The 19408-nt window shown below is 40.0% G+C and overlaps 1 protein-coding gene across 2 annotated transcripts in view; it reads right to left on the bottom strand.

Annotated features, from left to right (window-relative positions):
* nphp3 (nephronophthisis 3) overlaps positions 1-16838 on the bottom strand; it is a 159744-nt gene extending 142906 nt beyond the window's left edge. Inside the window, exons 1-3 of one of the 2 annotated variants that reach the window (XM_059945734.1) lie at positions 16703-16838; positions 9220-9324; positions 7871-8238 (exon numbers count right to left, since the gene is read on the bottom strand). In XM_059945734.1, coding sequence (XP_059801717.1) covers positions 7871-8188 — 318 coding nt within the window. In that variant the 5' untranslated portion in view covers positions 8189-8238; positions 9220-9324; positions 16703-16838. The remainder of the gene's footprint in view (positions 1-7870; positions 8239-9219; positions 9325-16702) is intronic. The other variant, XM_059945735.1, reaches the window with a different exon arrangement.
* Positions 16839-19408: the final 2570 nt, after the last annotated feature.

Consider the following 19408-nt stretch of genomic DNA (forward strand, 5'->3'; position numbering starts at 1 on the left):
CACGGTGGAAAAATATCAGGATATACGATGTTCCCGAAGGTGCAGAGGGTTTGTCTATAATGGAGTTTGTACAAAAGTTACTGTGGGACATGCTGGAGATTCTTTCAACTATGGAGCTTGAAATTGAGAGGGCGCATCGTGTGCTCGCCCCGCAGCCTACTGGACATACAGAAGGTAAGTCACGCCCAACAGTAATTAGATTCCTTCGATACAATACCAAGGCAGAGATTCTACGAAGGGCCTGCGGAAAGAAGAGGGTGTTTTTGGATAGGAAATTAATATATTTCGATCAAGGTTACCACCCCCCCCCCCCACCCCAGCGGTCCTGTGGAAACGTAAAGAATACTCTGAAGTAAAGCAAATATTAAAGCAAGGAAAGATTAGATTCCAGACTCCGTAGCCTGCTGAACTGCAAGTGTTTTATGAAGATGGGATCCAATTATATCAGACAGCGGAAGAGGTGACTATAGACATGAAGGCCAGAGGGCTGCCCGTCAGCCTGATCAAACCAAGGGAAAGCCTGGCTGAGCAGTTATTCCGCTCTGCTTGGGAAATAGTGAGAGAATCAAGAAAGCAGAGGACGGGAGGAGAGCGAGATAAGTATATCAGGAAGAGACTGTGAGCTTTCCGAAGACAGCCCTCACCCCCTCCAGAAGAGCCATAAGGTTTGGCTAACTTTAAAAATGTTGATAAGCTAAATGGAAGCAAAAATAGATGGTGCTATACCTACCTAGAGACCTCAGCCTTGGAATCATACCTTCATTGCCTTTTTTTTTAATTATTTGCTTTTCTCGTTTCTTATTTGTTCAGGGAGTAGATTGATTAAGTTTTATTCTAATTTCAATGATACATTAACAGATAAATACAGATGGCTAAGGACAAGGTAAAATTCATTTCTTTTAATGTCAATGGGCTATTAAATCCAATCAAACATAATAGAATTTTATCCAAAATGAAAAAAGAACAAGTCCATGTAGTATATTTACAGGAAACTCACTTAAGTGATAATGAGCATGGAAAACTAAAGAGAATGGGCTTCACTAATTTGTTTTTCTCCTCATATAAATCAGGACATAGGAGAGGAGTTGCTATTCTTATCTAAAGCAAGCTAAATTTTGAAAATGTATTCAAAATGGGAGAAAGGAGGGCAGATATATTCTGGTAAGGGGAAATATAGACGGAAATTCAGTTACTCTATTGAATATATACACACCCCTGGGAAGTGATATTGGTTTCTTTCAGAATATTACTGATATTATGGTAACGGAAACAGAAGGTCTCCTGATATGTGGGGGGACTTAAATTTACAATTGCAACCAAACTTAGACTCTTCCAATAGAAAAAGCTATGAAACAAAATCCTTACATAAAAAAGTTAATACACTTTTTGAGGATGTTGGTCCAATTGATATATGGAGGGACCTTTTCCCAAACAGAAAGGGATTACACTCATAATTCTGCCCTCCATTCTGTATATACAAGAATAGACTATTCCATAACATTTGGAAATGACAAAGACAAAATAAACACCTGTGGAATTGGGACAATAGATGTAAGTGACCATGCACCTATATACTTACCTGTTGATTTTGACCTACAACCAAACAATACTATTTGGAATCTAAATTCATGTCTACTCAATGATCCCTACTTTAACGAACAAGTTAAAAAGGAAATTGGTCTTTACTTAGAATTCAATGATAATGGAGAGGTTTCACCTCCCATTCTATGGGATAGGCTGAAGGCTGTTTTAAGAGGGAAAATTATAGCAATATCTTCATATAAGAAAAAAATAAGGAATAAAACATTAGAGGAATTACAAAATAGGCTGAAGGAACCAGAAAAAAAAAACACAAGTTGAATTTGGCACAGGATACATTAGAGGAAATTGTCCTGGAATAATTTCAGTAATTCCTAAAAGTGTAAGGATCAGACTGAATGCAGTTCCTATAGGCCCATATCTGTTCTAAACATAGATTCTAGATTATTTGCATCAGTATTAGTAAAAAGATTGGAAAATATAATTCCAGATCTAATTGACACAGATCAAACAGGTTTTGTAGAAAGTAGGCAAATCCAGGACAATGTGAGATGGGCCCTACATCTGATTGACCACATGAGCAAAATCTGGAATCTGTAGTTATTAGCCTTGATGCTGAAAAGGCCTTTGACTCGGTACAGTGGGAATATCTCTACTTAGTACTTAAGTGGTTTGGCTTTAATAATCAGGTATTTGGATGTCTGAAATCTTTATATTCTTCCCTTACTGCCAGAATTAAAATAAATGGAAATTTATCTAAAACAATATTTCTTGAAAGGGGATGTCGACAAGGGTGCCCCCTAAGCCCCACGCTTACCGCTCTTTTTATTGAGCCATTGGCCCAGGCAATTAGAGAAGACAAGATTATAACAGGTGTACTGATCAGAGATATAGAATATAAAATTTGTCAGTATGCGATGACATTCTCATGACTCTTACCAATCCCAGTGCAGGTTTGCCTAAATTATTACCCCTGTTGAAAGAATTCAGTTCCTACTCTGGCTATAAATTAAATTTACATAAAACCCAAACTTTAAATTTTAATTATGAACCACAAAAAAATTTACAGAATGAGCATATTCAAATGGAAAGGTAATGTTATTAAATATCTAGGAGTGAAAATACCTGAAGACTTGTCTACTATCTATGAACATAATTATATTCCCATTACAGCTGATATTAAGGCAGACTTAAATAGATGGTCATTGCTGCCAATGAATATGTATAATCGAATAGAAGCCATAATGATGAATGTATTACCTAGATTGCTCTTTCTTTTTCAATCATTGCCTGTTGAAGTTCTTTTTAATCAATTTAATAAATGGAAAAGAATAATTTCAACATTTATTTGGGGAAAACTGAAACCAAGAATTAGATTTCAGACATTGCAGCTGCCTAAGGATAAAGATGGATTTGCCGTGCCTTGCTTTGAAGACTATTATAGAGCAGCACAGCTGCGCAGTCTGGTCTGTTGGTGTGACCCTAATTGTGAGGCAAAGTGGAAGGATTTAGAATAAAGTCTAATAAATATCCCTCTCCAATCTTTACTGGGGAATAAAACACTCCCAAAGAAGCATTCAAATAAACTAAGTGAATAACGGTCCCTCTAAACATCTGGTATAAAGAATTTAAAGACCCAAAATTTGAAAAAAATGTAAAAATACTATGTTGGGTGGCACATGACACAGAATTCCTTCCAGCACAATTGGATGGTAGATGTAGACATTGGAGAAGTAAAGGAATCACCCCATACTGTGCAATGTCCTCCATTAAGGGTTTGGAGTCCTTTCAACAACTCACAGAAACATATCACTTAGAGAAACAAGACTTCTTTAGATATCTTCAACTAAGACAATATTTTAATAAAAATATTAGAACTATTGTACAGAAAGTGTTAAGTCTGAATAATATATTCATTGATGTGTATAAAGGTAATATTAAAAAGAAACTGATAACCAGGATTTACTCGATTTTACAGTCTAACAGGGGTCTCTCCACAATGTATGTTAAATCAAAATGGGAGAAAGAAGCCAACATAAAATTGACAGAACATGACTGATTAAACATATGCAGAACGCATTCGACTACTTCAAGCTCAGGTCTGTGGAGGGAATTCACCTGGAAGAATACCTTAAGATTTTTCTTAATGCTAAAAATAAAGTAGTTACAAAGTAACAGACCTGAACAAGGTCAATGTTGGAGAATGTGTGATAATATGTTGACTGATCATTTTCTTACTTTCTTGGAGTGTCCAAAGATTTTTTTTATTGGTTAGATGTGGTAACAGAGATAAGGTCAATAATCAGTCCGGAGATTAATTTTGACTTTAATGTTATTTACTTGGGTAATATACCAAATGGGCTCAAAAAGCATGAAAGATATTTGTTACAAATACTACTAGCAGCCAGTAAGAAAGCGATTACCAGGAAATAACTAAGCAAAGAACCTCTTACAGTGCTGGAATGAATAGAAATAGTTCAAGAAATTTACGTTATGGAACGATTGACCTTCTCTGAGACATGCCAGTCAAAAATCTGAAAGATACTGGGGAAAGTGGACATTTTATTTGAACCTAAAATGACTTCTCTGCAGATTTATTTGGTTTGAAGAACTTTGTTCTATTTTTTCCTATGAGGGAACCTGAAGAACGTACTTTAAAGTCAAGGATCTTAAGGTCCCCTGGGACTCTGAAGGACAATTATGGACATAAGAGTCTGGTTAACCTTATTACAGCTAAGTAACCAATTTCACTATTCATTTTTTCTACAAACCCCATTTCCAGAAAAGTTGGGATATTTTCCAAAATACAATAAAAACGAAAATTTGTGACATGTTAATTCACGTGAACCCTTATTTAACTGGCAAAAGTACAAAGAAAAGATTTTCAATAGTTCTACTACCAACTTAATTGTATTTTGTAAATATACACAAATATAGAATTTGATGGCTGCAACACACCCAACAAAAGTTGGGACAGAGTTAAAATAAGATTGAAAAGTGCACAGAATATTCAAGTAACACCGGTTTGGAAGACTCCACATTAAGCAGGCTAATTGGTGGCAGGTGAGGTATCATGACTAGGTATAAAAGTAGCATTGGAAAAAACGGGCATCGATTTCTCCATGCCAAAGATGAAAGGTGCAAAAAAGCCAGCATCTGTGATGGTATGGGTGTGCATCAGTGCCCACGGCATGGGTGAGTTGCATGTATGTGAAGGTACCATTGACTCTGAGGCGTATATTAGGACTTTAGAGAGACATATGTTGCCATCAAGGCGACGTCTCTTCCGGGACGTCCATGCTTATTTTAGCAGGACAATGCCAGACCACATTCTGCACGGGCTACAGCAGCATGGCTTTGTAGACACAGAGTGTGTGTGCTTGACTGGCCTGCTGCCAGTCCAGATCTATCTCCTATTGAAAATGTATGGCGCATCATGAAGAGGAGAATCAGACAATGGAGACCACGGACTGTTGAGCAGCTGAAGTCTTATATCAAGCAAGAATGGACAAAATTTCCAATTGCAAATCTACTACAATTAGTATCCTCAGTTCCAAAACGATTAAAAAGTGTTATTAAAAGGAAAGGTGATGTAACACAATGGTAAACATGCCTCTGTCCCAACTTTTGTTGAGTGTGTTGCAGCCATCAAATTCTACATTTGTGTATAGTTACAAAATACAATTAAGTTGGTCAGTAAAACTACTGAAAATCTTTTCTTTGTACTTTTGTCAGTTAAATAAAGGTTCACATGAATTAACATCACAGATTTTTGTTTTTATTGCATTTTGGAAAATATCCCAACTTTTCTGGAAATGGGGTTTGTATTATAAGATACAGATTTTACTTCATCTATGGTGACCCTGTTCGTCTGTCTGTTTTTATCCTGTTTGTTCTGTTATTGGCAAAATAATAAAAATAAAGTTTAAAAAACACACACTCATGAATGCATGTACTGGGTCACAAGTTACTGTAGGCAAACAAGAGATGAATGCCTGCCTCAATCCTACAGGTATGCAAACCTTCAGTGAAGTAATTCTACAAACCAAATAACTGTCAATATCCTCATCACATTAACTTGCCCCATGCAATCCCCCCAGAAGTAATTACACATGGGATTATCCATCCTGTAAAATTATCAAGAAACTCAAGCATCAGATAATGGACTGCATTGAAAAAATGAAATATTCATAGCTGAGCCCCTAATTTCATCTGAGATATTGGTGAAAAGCTGCATTGTGGACTCGAGGATTATGTCATGGTGAAGGTGCTTCCACAAGGGATTACAAGATTTTGACTGCAACAATGAAGGTATAGCAAACATCTGCAAACGTAATTGATGTGCTGGAGAATTTGATGGCATCCCCATATATCTGCTGCCCTTGATTTACCAACCCTTTTGACTTGTTCCCTCCTGAGCATCACTGCCAAATATATTGCCCTTAACATTTTGAACTGCTACAACTGAAGCTGCTCCCAATCTGCTTTTGAGAAGCAAGTTCTAGAACAATCTAGTAATGAAGAAGGAACATAGAATGTAATATCAATGCAGTATAGGTACAAGCCCATCTGACCATGTTTTTGCCAAACTATATAGTAATTAAAGGCCTAACTAAATCAGTTCCTTCTGCCTACACAAGTCCATATCCCTCCAGTTTCTGCATATAGTATTTTCCTTCCAGGCACTGACTACAGTGTAAAAAAAAGCACTGCTCCACACATCTCCATTAAACTTACCCCCTCTCACTTTAAATGCATGCCCTCTAGTATTAGCCATTTCCACCCTGGGTGAAAGATATTGGTATCTATGCCTCTCATAACGTATGCCTATCAGTCTCCTCTCAACCTCTACCGCTCCAGATAATACAACCCAAGTTCTTCTAGCAAACATCCACTAATCCAGGCAGCAGCATCTTGGTAAACCTCCTCTGGGTCCTCTCCAAAGCCTTCACATCTTTCCTCCACAAAGGGGCAACCCGAGATGATCGCAAAACTCCTGAGGCAATCTAATCGGAGTTTTATAAAGCTACCACATAACTTCCTGACTCTTGAGCTCATTACCTCAACTAATAAAGACAAGCATGCCTTAATTACCCTAGCAACTTGAGCAGTCACTTTCAGGAAGCTGTGGATTTGCACCCCAAAATCTCTCCATACATCAAGGGTCCAGCTATTAACTGTGTACTGTCCCTTTACATCTGATATACATAGACACACATATATACATACACACATACATACATTTGCTTAATGTATCATGAACAGCTGAAGTCTAACTATGGATCTCTGCAGGACACCAGTGGTTCTAGCCAGGATTAGCTCCATTGGCCACTGACTTCCATTTTCTATCGGCACACCAATATGAGATCCAAATTGCGAGGTTCAGATCTTGCAGGTAAGCCTACCGTGTGGGACTTTGTCAAATGCCTTACTAAAATCCCTGTAGACAAAATCCACAGCTCTACCTTTATCAATTACCTTCATCACCCGCACAAAAACCTCAAATAAAGTTAGTAGGACAAGATTTACCCTGCACAAATCCATGCAGATTGTCCCCAATTAAACAAAGGCTCTCCAAATGTTCATATATCCCATTAGATAGAGTCCTCTCCAAAGAGTGCAATATGAGGTTACTCTGAACCTTAGCCATTCGGCTCTATAATCACTCAACCAATAGCCAGGAAAGTGATGACCCCCCCTCCTGTTAGACTGTTTGTGGTAACTTATTTTCTTAAGTCTTTCTCTTCTAATATTTGTATATCTGTGCACCTGTAATGCTTCTGTCACTGTAATTTCCTTTGGGATCAATAAAGTATCTATCTATCCACCTGCTGGTTTTTATACCTTTCCCTAATCTGCTGGCATGTCTGTCCCTGTGGCTATTTCGCTGGGGGGTGGTCTGTAGTGGAACGGCAATAGATTTCCAATTCTGAACTGAGATGCATCTTGGGTGCGTTGTAGTGTCAAACAGAAGTAATTTACACTCTGGGTTCAAACAGCTTAAACACAATCTAGGGAAAATCTGCAGATGCTAGAAATCCAAGCAACACACACAAACTGCTGGAGGAATTCAGCAGGCCAGGCACCATCTATGGAAAAGAGTAAACAGCTGATGTTTTGGGCTGAGACCCTTTATCAGTTCTGCTGAAGAAGGGTCTCAGCCCAAAACAATCCACTGTTTACTCTTTTTCTCCAGCATTTTGTGTGTGTTGCTCAAACTGCTTGAAGTCCCTTTCAGGTAGGACCTTTACAACCAGATAAAACAATTGCACTTGATTTCTCAAATCTCAAATTCAACATATATTAACTCACTACATCATCAATTTCTTACCTGAAGCTCTGCCCTCAGTCTTTTATTTTCTTTGTCAAGCTTGCTTTCCCTTTTTTGCATGGAGGTAATTTCATTATTTTTACTGACACGAAAGATATCATATTCCTTCTTGAGTCGCTCATATTCTGCAGCATATTCAAAGTCAACTGAAGCTGTTGACTTAAAGCTTGCGCCAATTACACGTGGTCCCCGTCTAAATGAGCTACGCAGCAGCTTCGCCTTGGGCTTGACTTCCACTGGGATCTCACATGCTTCTCCACCACAATCAGTATCTTCAATTACTTCATTTGGACCAACCAGTGAAGAGGCTGTTCCCATCTTGCCAATGTATTTACATACATTTAGTCCATGGTTTCTCCATTTCACAGCTACAATTGAAAATAAACAAATCACATGCCACAAAAATAAAAATAACTGAGTTATTGCATGCTGGTCAATTAAAAATAGTTATTCAAAATTTTTAGAACACAATGCAGTTAATCATAAAATGTAAAGCTTGGGTCTTGATCAACTATTGACTGCAAAAGAAAAACATTTGTACATCAGGTTGGTACGCAGCCACACTAAACCTCCATAAAATCTAAAATGCCTTCTGTACCTTCAAGAATCTCATGGAACACTCCTAGTTTTCACATTAGGGAAATAATTTAACTTAAAACAAAGCATTTCCTCCTTCTGAACATTTTTTTTGCAATCTGCTCCTTCTAAGTGCTTAGACTAACTTTTCAGTATGAGTACCTTGTAATTCCTACTAATGATAAACAGCTGTATCCAAAATCCTACAGAAGAGAACACTTCCAATCGTTTTCTTAAATCGCACTATGAAATACATTCAGGTGCCAGCTTATTGGGTACCTCCTGTACCGAATACGCCCATTAAGTATGTTAGTGGTCTTCAGATGCTGCAACCCATTTCAAGGTTCACTGTTTTGTTCATATAGAGATGCCCTTCTGTTGTAACATGTGATTATTCAAGTTATTGTCACCTTCTTGTCAGCTTGAACTAGTCCAGCCATTCTTCTCTGACCTCTCTCTAATTAACATGGCATTTTCACCCACAGAACTGCCATTCAGCAGATGTTTCTTGTTTCTCACACCATTCTCCACAAATACTGGAGACTTGTGTGTAAAAATGCCTTGCTAATGAGAGGTCAAAGGAAAATCCCAGATGTATCTACGGTTTCTCAGATATTCAACCCTCCCAATCTGGCACAAACAATCATTCAATGGTTAAAGTCACTTTGATCACATTTCTTCCCCATTCTGATGTTTGGTCTGAACCAAACCTCTTGGCCATGCTTTAATGCATTGAGTTGGTGCCACAAGATTGCAATTTTAGATTGCCATACCCGTGTGGTAAATGCATCACTCTAAATGGTTGGTTCAGCCAGCAAGTTTCTCCAATATTCTCTTTTCCAAACAGAAAGATCTCATCTCATTTTTCTTTACGGTAACTGAAATTTCAACATACAAATTAAGAGTTAATAAATTCAAAATGATAAATATTAATGGTAAATATGCATCAGTTAATACTGTCATTAAAAGTCTTACTTGAGAACTCCCAGCCATACAGTATAAGCCTGTAATTAACATATTTATCATGAACTGATTTAGGATTGTGCAAATCTCTACTTTCCCAGGTCGCATCAACATAGTCAATCCAAAAGGATTATCAACTCTTTACCCTCCAGCCTCTTCTATCTAGAGGTGTTACAAATTAGTCTGAGCTAACTAGAGAAAACCTGAAAAGCAGTTTCAAGTTCCCAAGCATCAAAACACCACAGGACCTCTCCTCATTGATGCAATCTCAAAGGTGGCATGCCAATGGCTCTACTTCATTATGAGTTTGAGGGGACTTAGTAAACAAATAGTCATAAATTCCTGTAGATATGCATTCTGATTGGTTGCATCACAGCCTGGCATGTATCTCAAGAGGCTACAAACTGTAGACTTCAAACCGCTCCAAACTGAGCACAATATGCCCTAACATCGAAAGCATCTTCAATAAGATGTACTTCATGGTGAGATACATCACTAAGAACCTTCACCATCCAGGGCATGCCTCTTCTCATTACTGCCATAAGGGAAGGGGTGCAGGAGCCTGAAGACAAAACTCAAGGATTCAGAATCAACTTCTCCCCGCTACTTTCAGATTTTTGAAAAGTCCAATCAGAATCAGATTTACATTGAATTTGTCAATTTAGCAGCAGCAGTTCAATGCAATACAAATCTAACAGAGAGAAAAAAAATTAATAAAACAAAAATAATAAACAAGTAATTTACCCCACCTGGAGTATTGTGTGCTGTTTTGGTCTCCAAATTTGAGGAAGGACATTCTTGCTATTGAGGGAGTGCAGAGTAGGTTCACAAGGTTAATTCTCGGAATGGCGGGACTGTCATATGTTGAAAGATCGGAGCGACTGGGCTTGTATACACTGGAATTTAGAAGGATGAGAGGGGATCTGATTGAAGCATATAAGATTATTAAGGGATTGGACAGACTGGAGGCAGGAAGCATGTTCCCGCTGATGGGTGAGTCCAGAACTAGAGGCCACAGTTTAAGAATAGGCCATTTAGAACAGAGATGTGGAAAATCTTTTTCACCCAGAGAGTGGTGGATATGTGGAATGCTCTGCCCCAGAAGGCAGTGGAGGCCAAGTCTCTGGATGTATTCAAGAGAGAGTTAGATAGAGCTCTTGTAAATAGCAAGGTCAAGGGATATGGGGAGAGGGCAGGAACGGGGTACACAGGTAATGGCGGTGCTAGCTAGAAGGGCCGAATGGCCTACTCCTGCACCTACTGTCTATTGTATATTGAATAGATTAAAAAACATACAAGAACATAAATACTGTACTGTATATTAAAAAAATGAGCTAGTGTTCAAAGATTAAATGTCCATTTAGGAATCAGATGGCAGAGAGGAAGAATTTGTTCCTGAATCGCTGAGTGTGTGCCTTCAGGCTTCTGTACCTCCTACCCGATGGTAACAGTGAGAAAAGGGCATGTCCTGGGTGCCAGAGATCCATAGTAATGGACGCTGCCTTTCTGAGACACCACTCCCTGGAGATGTCCTGGGTACTTTGTAGGCTAGTACCCAAGATGGAGCTGACTAAATATACCAGCTTCTGTAGCTTCTTTTGATCCTGTGCAGTAGCTCCCACCCCCATACCAGACAGTGATACAGCCTGCCAGAATGCTCTCCACAGTACAACTATAGAAGTTTTTCAGTGTATTTCTTGACATCCCAAATCTCAAACCCCTAATGAAGTATAGCCACTGTTTTGCCTTCTTTATTACTACATCGCTATGTTGGGACCAGGTTAGATCCTCAGAGATCTTAACACCCAGAAACTTGAAGCTGCTCACTCTCTCCACTTCTGATCCCTCTATGAAGATTGGTATGTGTTCCTTTGTCTTACCCTTCCTGAAGTCCACAATCAGTTCTTTTGTCTTACTGACATTGAGTGCTAGGTTGTTGCTGCGACACCACTCCACTAGTTGGCATATCTCACTCCTGTATGCCTTTCGTCACCGCCTGAGATTCTACCAACAATGGTTATATCGACAGCAAATTTATAGATAGTATTTGAGCTATGTCTAGCCACACAGTCATGTGTATATAGAAAGTAGAGCAGTGGGCTGAGCACACATCCCTGAAGTGCACCAGTGTTGATCATCAACAAAGAGGATTGATTATCACCAATTCACACAGACTGTGGTCTTCCGTTTAGGAAGTCGAGGATCCAATTGCAGAGGGAGGTACAGAGACCCAGGTTCTGCAACTTCTCAATCAGGATTGCGGGAATGATGGTATTAAATGCTGAGCTTTAGTCAATGAACAGCATACTGACATAGGTATTTGCGTTGTCTAGGTGGTCTAAAACCATATCCAATAACACTACCCTGCTATTTCCACCAGTATAATAATAATTTTGTTTCTGCACTGTACTGCTGTCACATATGTCCATATGTCAAATTTCTATGAAACAGCAGTAAAATTTATCTTAAAAGAGTGAGATCCTTTGATTGAAAGATAGATCACTTTACAAACAGCTTGTTTGTTCCATAAATTAAGAAGTAAGACAGAGAGAAGTATAGCGAACAATAGGTATACTTTATTACAGTAATTTACAGCAGTTTTTTTTCTGAAGGCAATTAATCACCTCAAATCTTTTATCAATTCAGTAAAGAACAACAAATTAACAATCCCATCACTATCTTCTAAGAGAAAGATGGAGACTGTCACAAGTATGGGGAGATTGAATAAGACTGGCTAGCAACTTCATTACTCATTCCCAATAAAGTTACTCTTAAAAATGTCAGGTTAAACTTTTAAAATAAACACAACCTCACTGAGAGAAAGTCCCAAGAGGTTGAATTGAAACCAGCTTCTAACCTACCATCATTTATCCTTACCAGGAATAAGGTAGTGTCACATCCTTTCCTGATGAGCTCAATGCATTCTATGACATTTTCAACAGAAGGGGATTGGAACACACTGTACCCACAGCCACCATTACACACATCAGATCAGTCTACTTGAGAGTGAACCCATGGGAAGCATATGGCATAGATCTTTAAATCCTACGTAGATCAGCAGGCGGGGATATTTGCAGACATTTTTAAGCTTTCCCTGCTTTAATCTGAGGTCCCCACCTGCTCTAAAAACATTATCATCCTGCCGTCGAAGGCATAGTGTAGGGGTTGAAGTAAGGCTATTACAGCAGCACGGTTTCAATTCCACCCTTACTCTGTCAGGAGTTTGTATGCTCTACCCATGAATGTGTGGGTTTCCTCCGAAATTGCACAGACAGAGGTTAGTACTGTTGGATCTCAGTGTTTAATTTTAATTACCACTTTCCATGCAGTTTAATAATTATCTGTTTGTATTTAAGAAGCATTTATATACATTAGTTTAGTATGTGCTATACAAAGTATAATTCTGAAAGCTTCTCTGTACTTCATTAACTGTTTTTTCATTGCTTACTTTTACTGCAGAATTCAGTAAGTATTTTTTAATTGTATTGTTGATTTCTATTTGCGCTGCTAATGGGGGCCATCTTTAATTTCTCTCTCCTTCAAGTAGTAAGACCTATATCACTGTTTTGTTCTGACTCTTTGTTCTATCAACTCTTAATAGAACAATAGTGAAGCAACAAGTTTTATGCCTCATTCCTGACTTCTACACGAAGCTTGGATTTAAACACCAGAATCCAACAGTAGGTTAATTGGTCACATGGGTGTAACTGGGCCATGTGGACTCGTTGAGCCAGAAGCACCTTTACTGTATCTCTATATACGACACACAATGCACCTCACCACCTACCACCTGTAGTTCTCACATCCATCATGAAGCTCTTTGAGTGGCTGGTCATGGTACACATCAAATTCAGCCTCCCGAGCAACACACTGAGATTCATCTATCTCTAAAACAGGTCCACAACAGATGCCATCTCCCCAGCCTACACTCAGCACTGGAGGATCTGGATAACAAAGACTTCTTATTGACTGCAAAATCATAATTGCAAGCTAACTCCCAGGCCTGGGATTCAACACCTGTTTGCAACTGGATCCTTGATTTCATGGCCAACAGACTGGAACCAGTAAGAAGAGGCAGCAACACCTCTGCCACAGTAACCTCAACACTGGTGCCCCGACTTCCCATACACTCACAACTGTGTAGCTAACTTCATCTACAAATTTACGGGTAACACCCCCACAGTGGCCCAAATCCCAAATAAGGATGAGTTGGAGTACAGAAGGAAATAGTTCAATGACATAGTCTCAAAACAACCACCTTTTCTTCAACGTCAGCAAAACAAGAGAGCTGATCAGTGACATCAGGAAACAGGGTAGTGCACACATACCTATTTACATAAATGGAGCTGAGGTGAAGATGATTGAGGGCTTCAAGTTCCTTGGTGTAAACATCACCAACAGCGCGTCTGAGTCCAATTGCTACAGCCAAGGAAGTGTACCAGTGCCTCTGCTTCCTCAGCAGGTTAAGGGAATTTGGCATGCCCCCATTAACCCTTACTAGTCCTGCTATAGATGCACCATAAAAAGCATCAGAGCTGGAATGGCTCAAGTCCACAAGAAACTGCAGGAAGTTGTGGACATCACAAAAAGCAGTCTCCCCTCCATGGACTTTGTCTACACTTCTCGCTACCTCCAGAGTAACAGCCAGCATATCAAAGATGCCTCCCCATCCAGACATTCTTTTTTCTCTCCCCCACCCCTCCCTCCCATCAGGCAGAAGATACAAAACTTTGAAAGCATGTACCACGAGGCTCAAGGGCAGCTTCTCTCCCACTGTTATAAGGGTACTGAATATGACCAGTATGACTGGATGGACATTTGACCCCACAATCTATCTCAATGAACTTTCACCTTTCTGGCTGCCTGCACTGTACTTTATGTGTACTGAAAAGCTCTATTCTGCACCCCATCATTGCTTTTCCCGAGGTCTATTGATAATGGAGAAATGAGACGTCGAGCTGGCATGCAAAACTCAAATCATGTGACAATGATGAACTAATTAACCCATACCATAATTCCATTTAAACACTAACACAGGCTCATTCCTAAGAATGGCAGAACAAGCTTCCTCCCTCTCTCTCCACTTCTTGGAATGGTTTCTTCTCATCATATTTATATGCTTTTGATACCACTCATGGCAATATTACAGAGATACAATTCCCAGATAATGATTTTTGGGCACTTTCTACTTATGGTGAAAATTGACTTCTGGACTACAGTAAAAATGGAACTTGAGGACTGCTTGTAATGTTGATCTGCCTCTCTACCAAAGGCCTTTAGTTTCAGACCCAAGGAATAACTGTCAAACACAGCTTACTTAAAAGTACATACTGTTTGTTAGCAAGCTTGCATTCTCAGTTGGCAAAACAGAGTCCCTGCTCACCGAGCTTGAGAAAATCTGCAGCCAAGTGAGCCCAGAATACTGTTTGGAGCTGCAGATATACATTGTTATCACATATTTTGATAAGGGTAGACCAAGAAGCTTCTTCATGGAACAAACACTTCTTTGTTCATGCATTATTCTCACAGCACAACTTGTCAAGCTGCCAGTAAGTCAGTTAGGTTTTAGCCCTTTTAATTTTGCATATAATTCCTCAATAACTAACCTTCTTCCTGTGCATTAGCCTCTGGTTAAAGTAACGTCTTCATTTTAAAATCCTTATCTTTATTTTCCAAACCCTCCATGGACCATATCAATTCCCTTGCCAACTTCTATAATTTCCTCCAGCCTCAACTCAACCGGATACCTTAATTCCTCCAATTCTCATCACTCCAGGAATTCATTACTCCACCTCTGATCTCCTTTTCTAAAACTTCAATTTCACTCCTTTTTATCAACCATTGGTCTTCCCCCTTAATGTCACTTTACACAGCTTGGCATCAAATTCTGCTTCAAAAAATATTGCTAGAGTGCCCTGGAATGGTTTCGTTACCTTATAGTTATTAAATAAATGGAAATTGTTCTTACTGTTGCAGGAAAAAAATTAGAAGCAAATTCAATAGTAACTCAATTGACTTCACTTTGCAGAGACATGGAAATAAAAACAGGGGAGTGGAAAGAATTTGACAACTCTATCAAAGTCCAAGAAAAACAATAATCAGTGTTTTCATTCTTTAAAAAGTCAGAGAAACAAAGGAGGGAGCAAAGTGAAAAAGCTAGTAGCAATACACATTTAGACTGACTTACCAAGTTCAACATCACTTCAACATCACCTAATGATATCAGTCAACAAATCAACTCACTGAATTTTGCTCAAATATATTCTGATGTTAGTCATTCTCCAAAGTCAAAGAATAGATTAGTTAGATTCTTAAAGCACTATCAATTCAATATCAATACATCTCCAATGACCAAATCATAGCAAACATTCAGGTCCTTCAAAAAAAAAGGAAAACCTTCATTTATATAATGTCAATTTGACGATGTCTCAAAGCTCTTGACATTTCATGGCACGTTTTGACACCCTACCTTATAATGCAGGGCAAAATATCCATAGACAGGAATGTAATCACTGAACAGTCAGCTTTTAGATTTTCAGTAAGGGGTAAATATTGGTCAGAACTGTTCTTCAAAATAGCACCACTGAATGTCTTAAACACACCTAACCCTGATTCTCTCATTCAAAGAACAGCATATCTGCTGAGGCATCCTGAGTAACATACAGTTGAGATGGCTAAGAATTTTAAGTCTGTTTCTGTGGGGTTGGGAAGTTGTTGGGATGGTGTCAGAGAGATGGACCATCATTTGAGAAGAGGAAAGGGGGCTGTTGGTTGGGGTGTTTGTTGAGCATGTGTTGATTAGGAGGTATGAGCGTAAGTCAGTGGGGATGCTAGCAGGTGGTAGGTGTTGGTGGGAGATGGTAGTTTTGAATGGTGATGGAGGGGGCTGCTTGTGGGAGGGATGTCACTGCAGGGATTTTAGTCAGTAAGGATGGAAATGTCAGAGGTGGTGTAAGGAGGAGAGTTAAAAAAAGTATTATTAGAGATGAGAGTGGAGATGGGGACGTCAGTCCAGGGGCGAGTGGTGGGAAGATCAGTGGAGCGTGGTGGATGCCGTGGGATGCGGATAAGGTGCAAATGGGGGCACGAGTTAAGGACAGATTAGCGTGTGGGCTGGGGGGAGCCGTAGGCCCGTCAGTGGGCAGGGCAGGGGGATCAATAGGAGGAGGTGGTATGGCGTGGAGTTGAGGTGGGATGATGGGGCCGAGAGGGTGGGGTAGCTGGTCCCGATTACCCCAACCCCGCTGAATGAGACGGCCGCGCACCAGAGCGAGCGAGCGAGCTAACGCTAACCTCCGGCAGAGCCGAGCGTCCTGACACATCGAGGCCCCGGGGCCCAATCCAGCTCCTGCTGCCCCTGGTTACGCGTCAAGCGCGGCGAAACGCGCCTGCGCGCTGCTCTTTGAACCCGTGCGGTGCAAACAACGCGACCGCAAGCAAGCATGGGAGCACCGCCTCGCTCCCCTCACAGAATTACCAACGTGTGCAGCAATATAGCCGCTTTAATTTCCTTCCCCGAAAAAACAACCATGTCCTAACGAACTATCCATATTAAACTGTGTCTGTCCTGAAGATCTCTATTAAGCAATCGGACTTTTCATTTGCAATTAATAAAATCTATATAGAGACACAAAGTACAGCTCATAAACCGGCCCTTCAGCCCATCTAGACCATGTCTACTCCCTTTGACCTCCTCCGGGACTATAGCCCTCCATACCTTTACTATCCGTGTACCTATCCAAACTTCGCTTAAACGTTGAAATCGGGCTTCCAAGCACCACTTGTGTTGATGTAGTACCCCTGTGAAAGGGAGATGGCAAGTGAAACATACCTGCTATACTGTTTACTTCTCAGTAACTTTGTAATGAATGGGGAACACGGCGTGTACCCCCCCCCCCCCGGGCATTCTGGCCTTTTTTGCTTTAACTTTCATTTCTATTGTTCCATGGGAACATATCACTTTAATTCTGAATTACCAAAAATATGTTGCAAAATATAAAAACACTCCAATGAACTATCATCTTCTGTTATCAGTAATGCTGTGAATCCAGACAGTTACACTGCCTGCTCATGGCGCTTCGTGCAGCTCTAACACTTCGATCATACAAGCCACTGTGGCTGAAAACAGCCTTTTTTCACGGTTTCAAACATAACGAAGATTTATATCAAAATTTGAAGAAAAATACTTAACGTGTTTCTGAGATTTGCTTAAAATTCCAATTATTTTCTGTGTTTCTTTTCCTTCCTGAATGCAAGACTGTACAAGTCAATGGCAGATTCCGTGCTCAATTCTATACACTAATTCTCAGAATTTTCAACTCAATATATTTGCAGGTTTTTAAAGTACTATCCCTTTGTTTTCAACATGAAATGATTTTCACGCTAAATAAGTTATTTAACTGTTTTAAAAATATAACTGAAAAATTATTAATAACTAAATTGAACAGATTTCAACCTTGTCACATACACCCCCTTGAAAGTAGATGTCGTTCTGACATCTCCTCCCAGTGTTAGACTTGAAATCATTAATTTTCTTATTTCAGTCTTAAGGCTGTCACACTGTAGTAATCTGGACAGAGAAGTTGTTTACAGACACTCCTTTCCCTATGAATCCCAGTCATTCAATGCTAGAAATTACTCGACAATGAGAACAGATCAGAATCACAAGTGCACTTAAACGGGCAATGGCAACCACATCCTGATTTCTAACAAGAGTTTGTGATTACCAGGGCTTTTCTGGGCTCCAATGAGGAAAGGTTTATGACAGTCCATGAGCACTTCTTTATGCCAACTTGTTGGTTGCTTTATAATGCGGCATTAACTTTATTTAGGGCATAAACAGTCCTCATAATCAACAATTCCCATGCTACTTTCCTTGTACCAACATTCCTTTTGTTTCCAGTAGGCACATGGTAGTTAATGTAGGAACTGAGCCACAGGTAGCCATGAAGTTATTGACACTATACAATTACAAGGCAATGCCTGATACCAATGCCATCTAGTCTGTATCTTGTGACATGTAGGGGTCCCAACCCTATCATAAGTAAAGTTGTGGTTGTCATTCTCTCCAAGGAAACTTTGAGCTCCCTTATCTTAGCTCACTCTGGTTGTCTAGCTCATCATTTGCAGGAGTAAATACAGGAACTGGTATTGGCTCATATGCAGGAAAATCACTTGGGTCACTTGGTTCCGATGAAGACACGGGGACAGGTATGGTTCACAATCGGATGAATCATCGAGGTTACTTGGTTCCGATGAAGACACGGGGACAGGTATGGTTCACAATCGGATGAATCATCGAGGTTACTTGGTACCGATGAGGATACGGGGACAGTTACTGGTTCACAATCGGATGAATCATCGAGGTTACTTGGTACCGATGAGGATACGGTGACAGTTACTGGTTCACAATCGGATGAATCATCGAGGTTACTTGGTACCGATGAGGATACGGGGACAGTTACTGGTTCACAATCGGATGAATCATCGAGGTTACTTGGTACCGATGAGGATACGGGGACAGTTACTGGTTCACAATCGGATGAATCATCGAGGTTACTTGGTACCGATGAGGATACGGGGACAGTTACTGGTTCACAATCGGATGAATCATCGAGGTTACTTGGTACCGATGAGGAAACGGGGACAGTTACTGGTTCACAATCGGATGAATCATCGAGGTTACTTGGTACCGATGAGGATACGGGGACAGTTACTGGTTCACAATCGGATGAATCATCGAGGTTACTTGGTACCGATGAGGATACGGTGACAGTTACTGGTTCACAATCGGATGAATCATCGAGGTTACTTGGTACCGATGAGGATACGGGGACAGTTACTGGTTCACAATCGGATGAATCATCGAGGTTACTTGGTACCGATGAGGATACGGGGACAGTTACTGGTTCACAATCGGATGAATCATCGAGGTTACTTGGTACCGATGAGGATACGGGGACAGTTACTGGTTCACAATCGGATGAATCATCGAGGTTA

The sequence above is a fragment of the Hypanus sabinus genome, chromosome 20 (assembly GCF_030144855.1).
Source record: "Hypanus sabinus isolate sHypSab1 chromosome 20, sHypSab1.hap1, whole genome shotgun sequence".
Classification (NCBI taxonomy): Eukaryota; Metazoa; Chordata; class Chondrichthyes; order Myliobatiformes; family Dasyatidae; genus Hypanus; species Hypanus sabinus.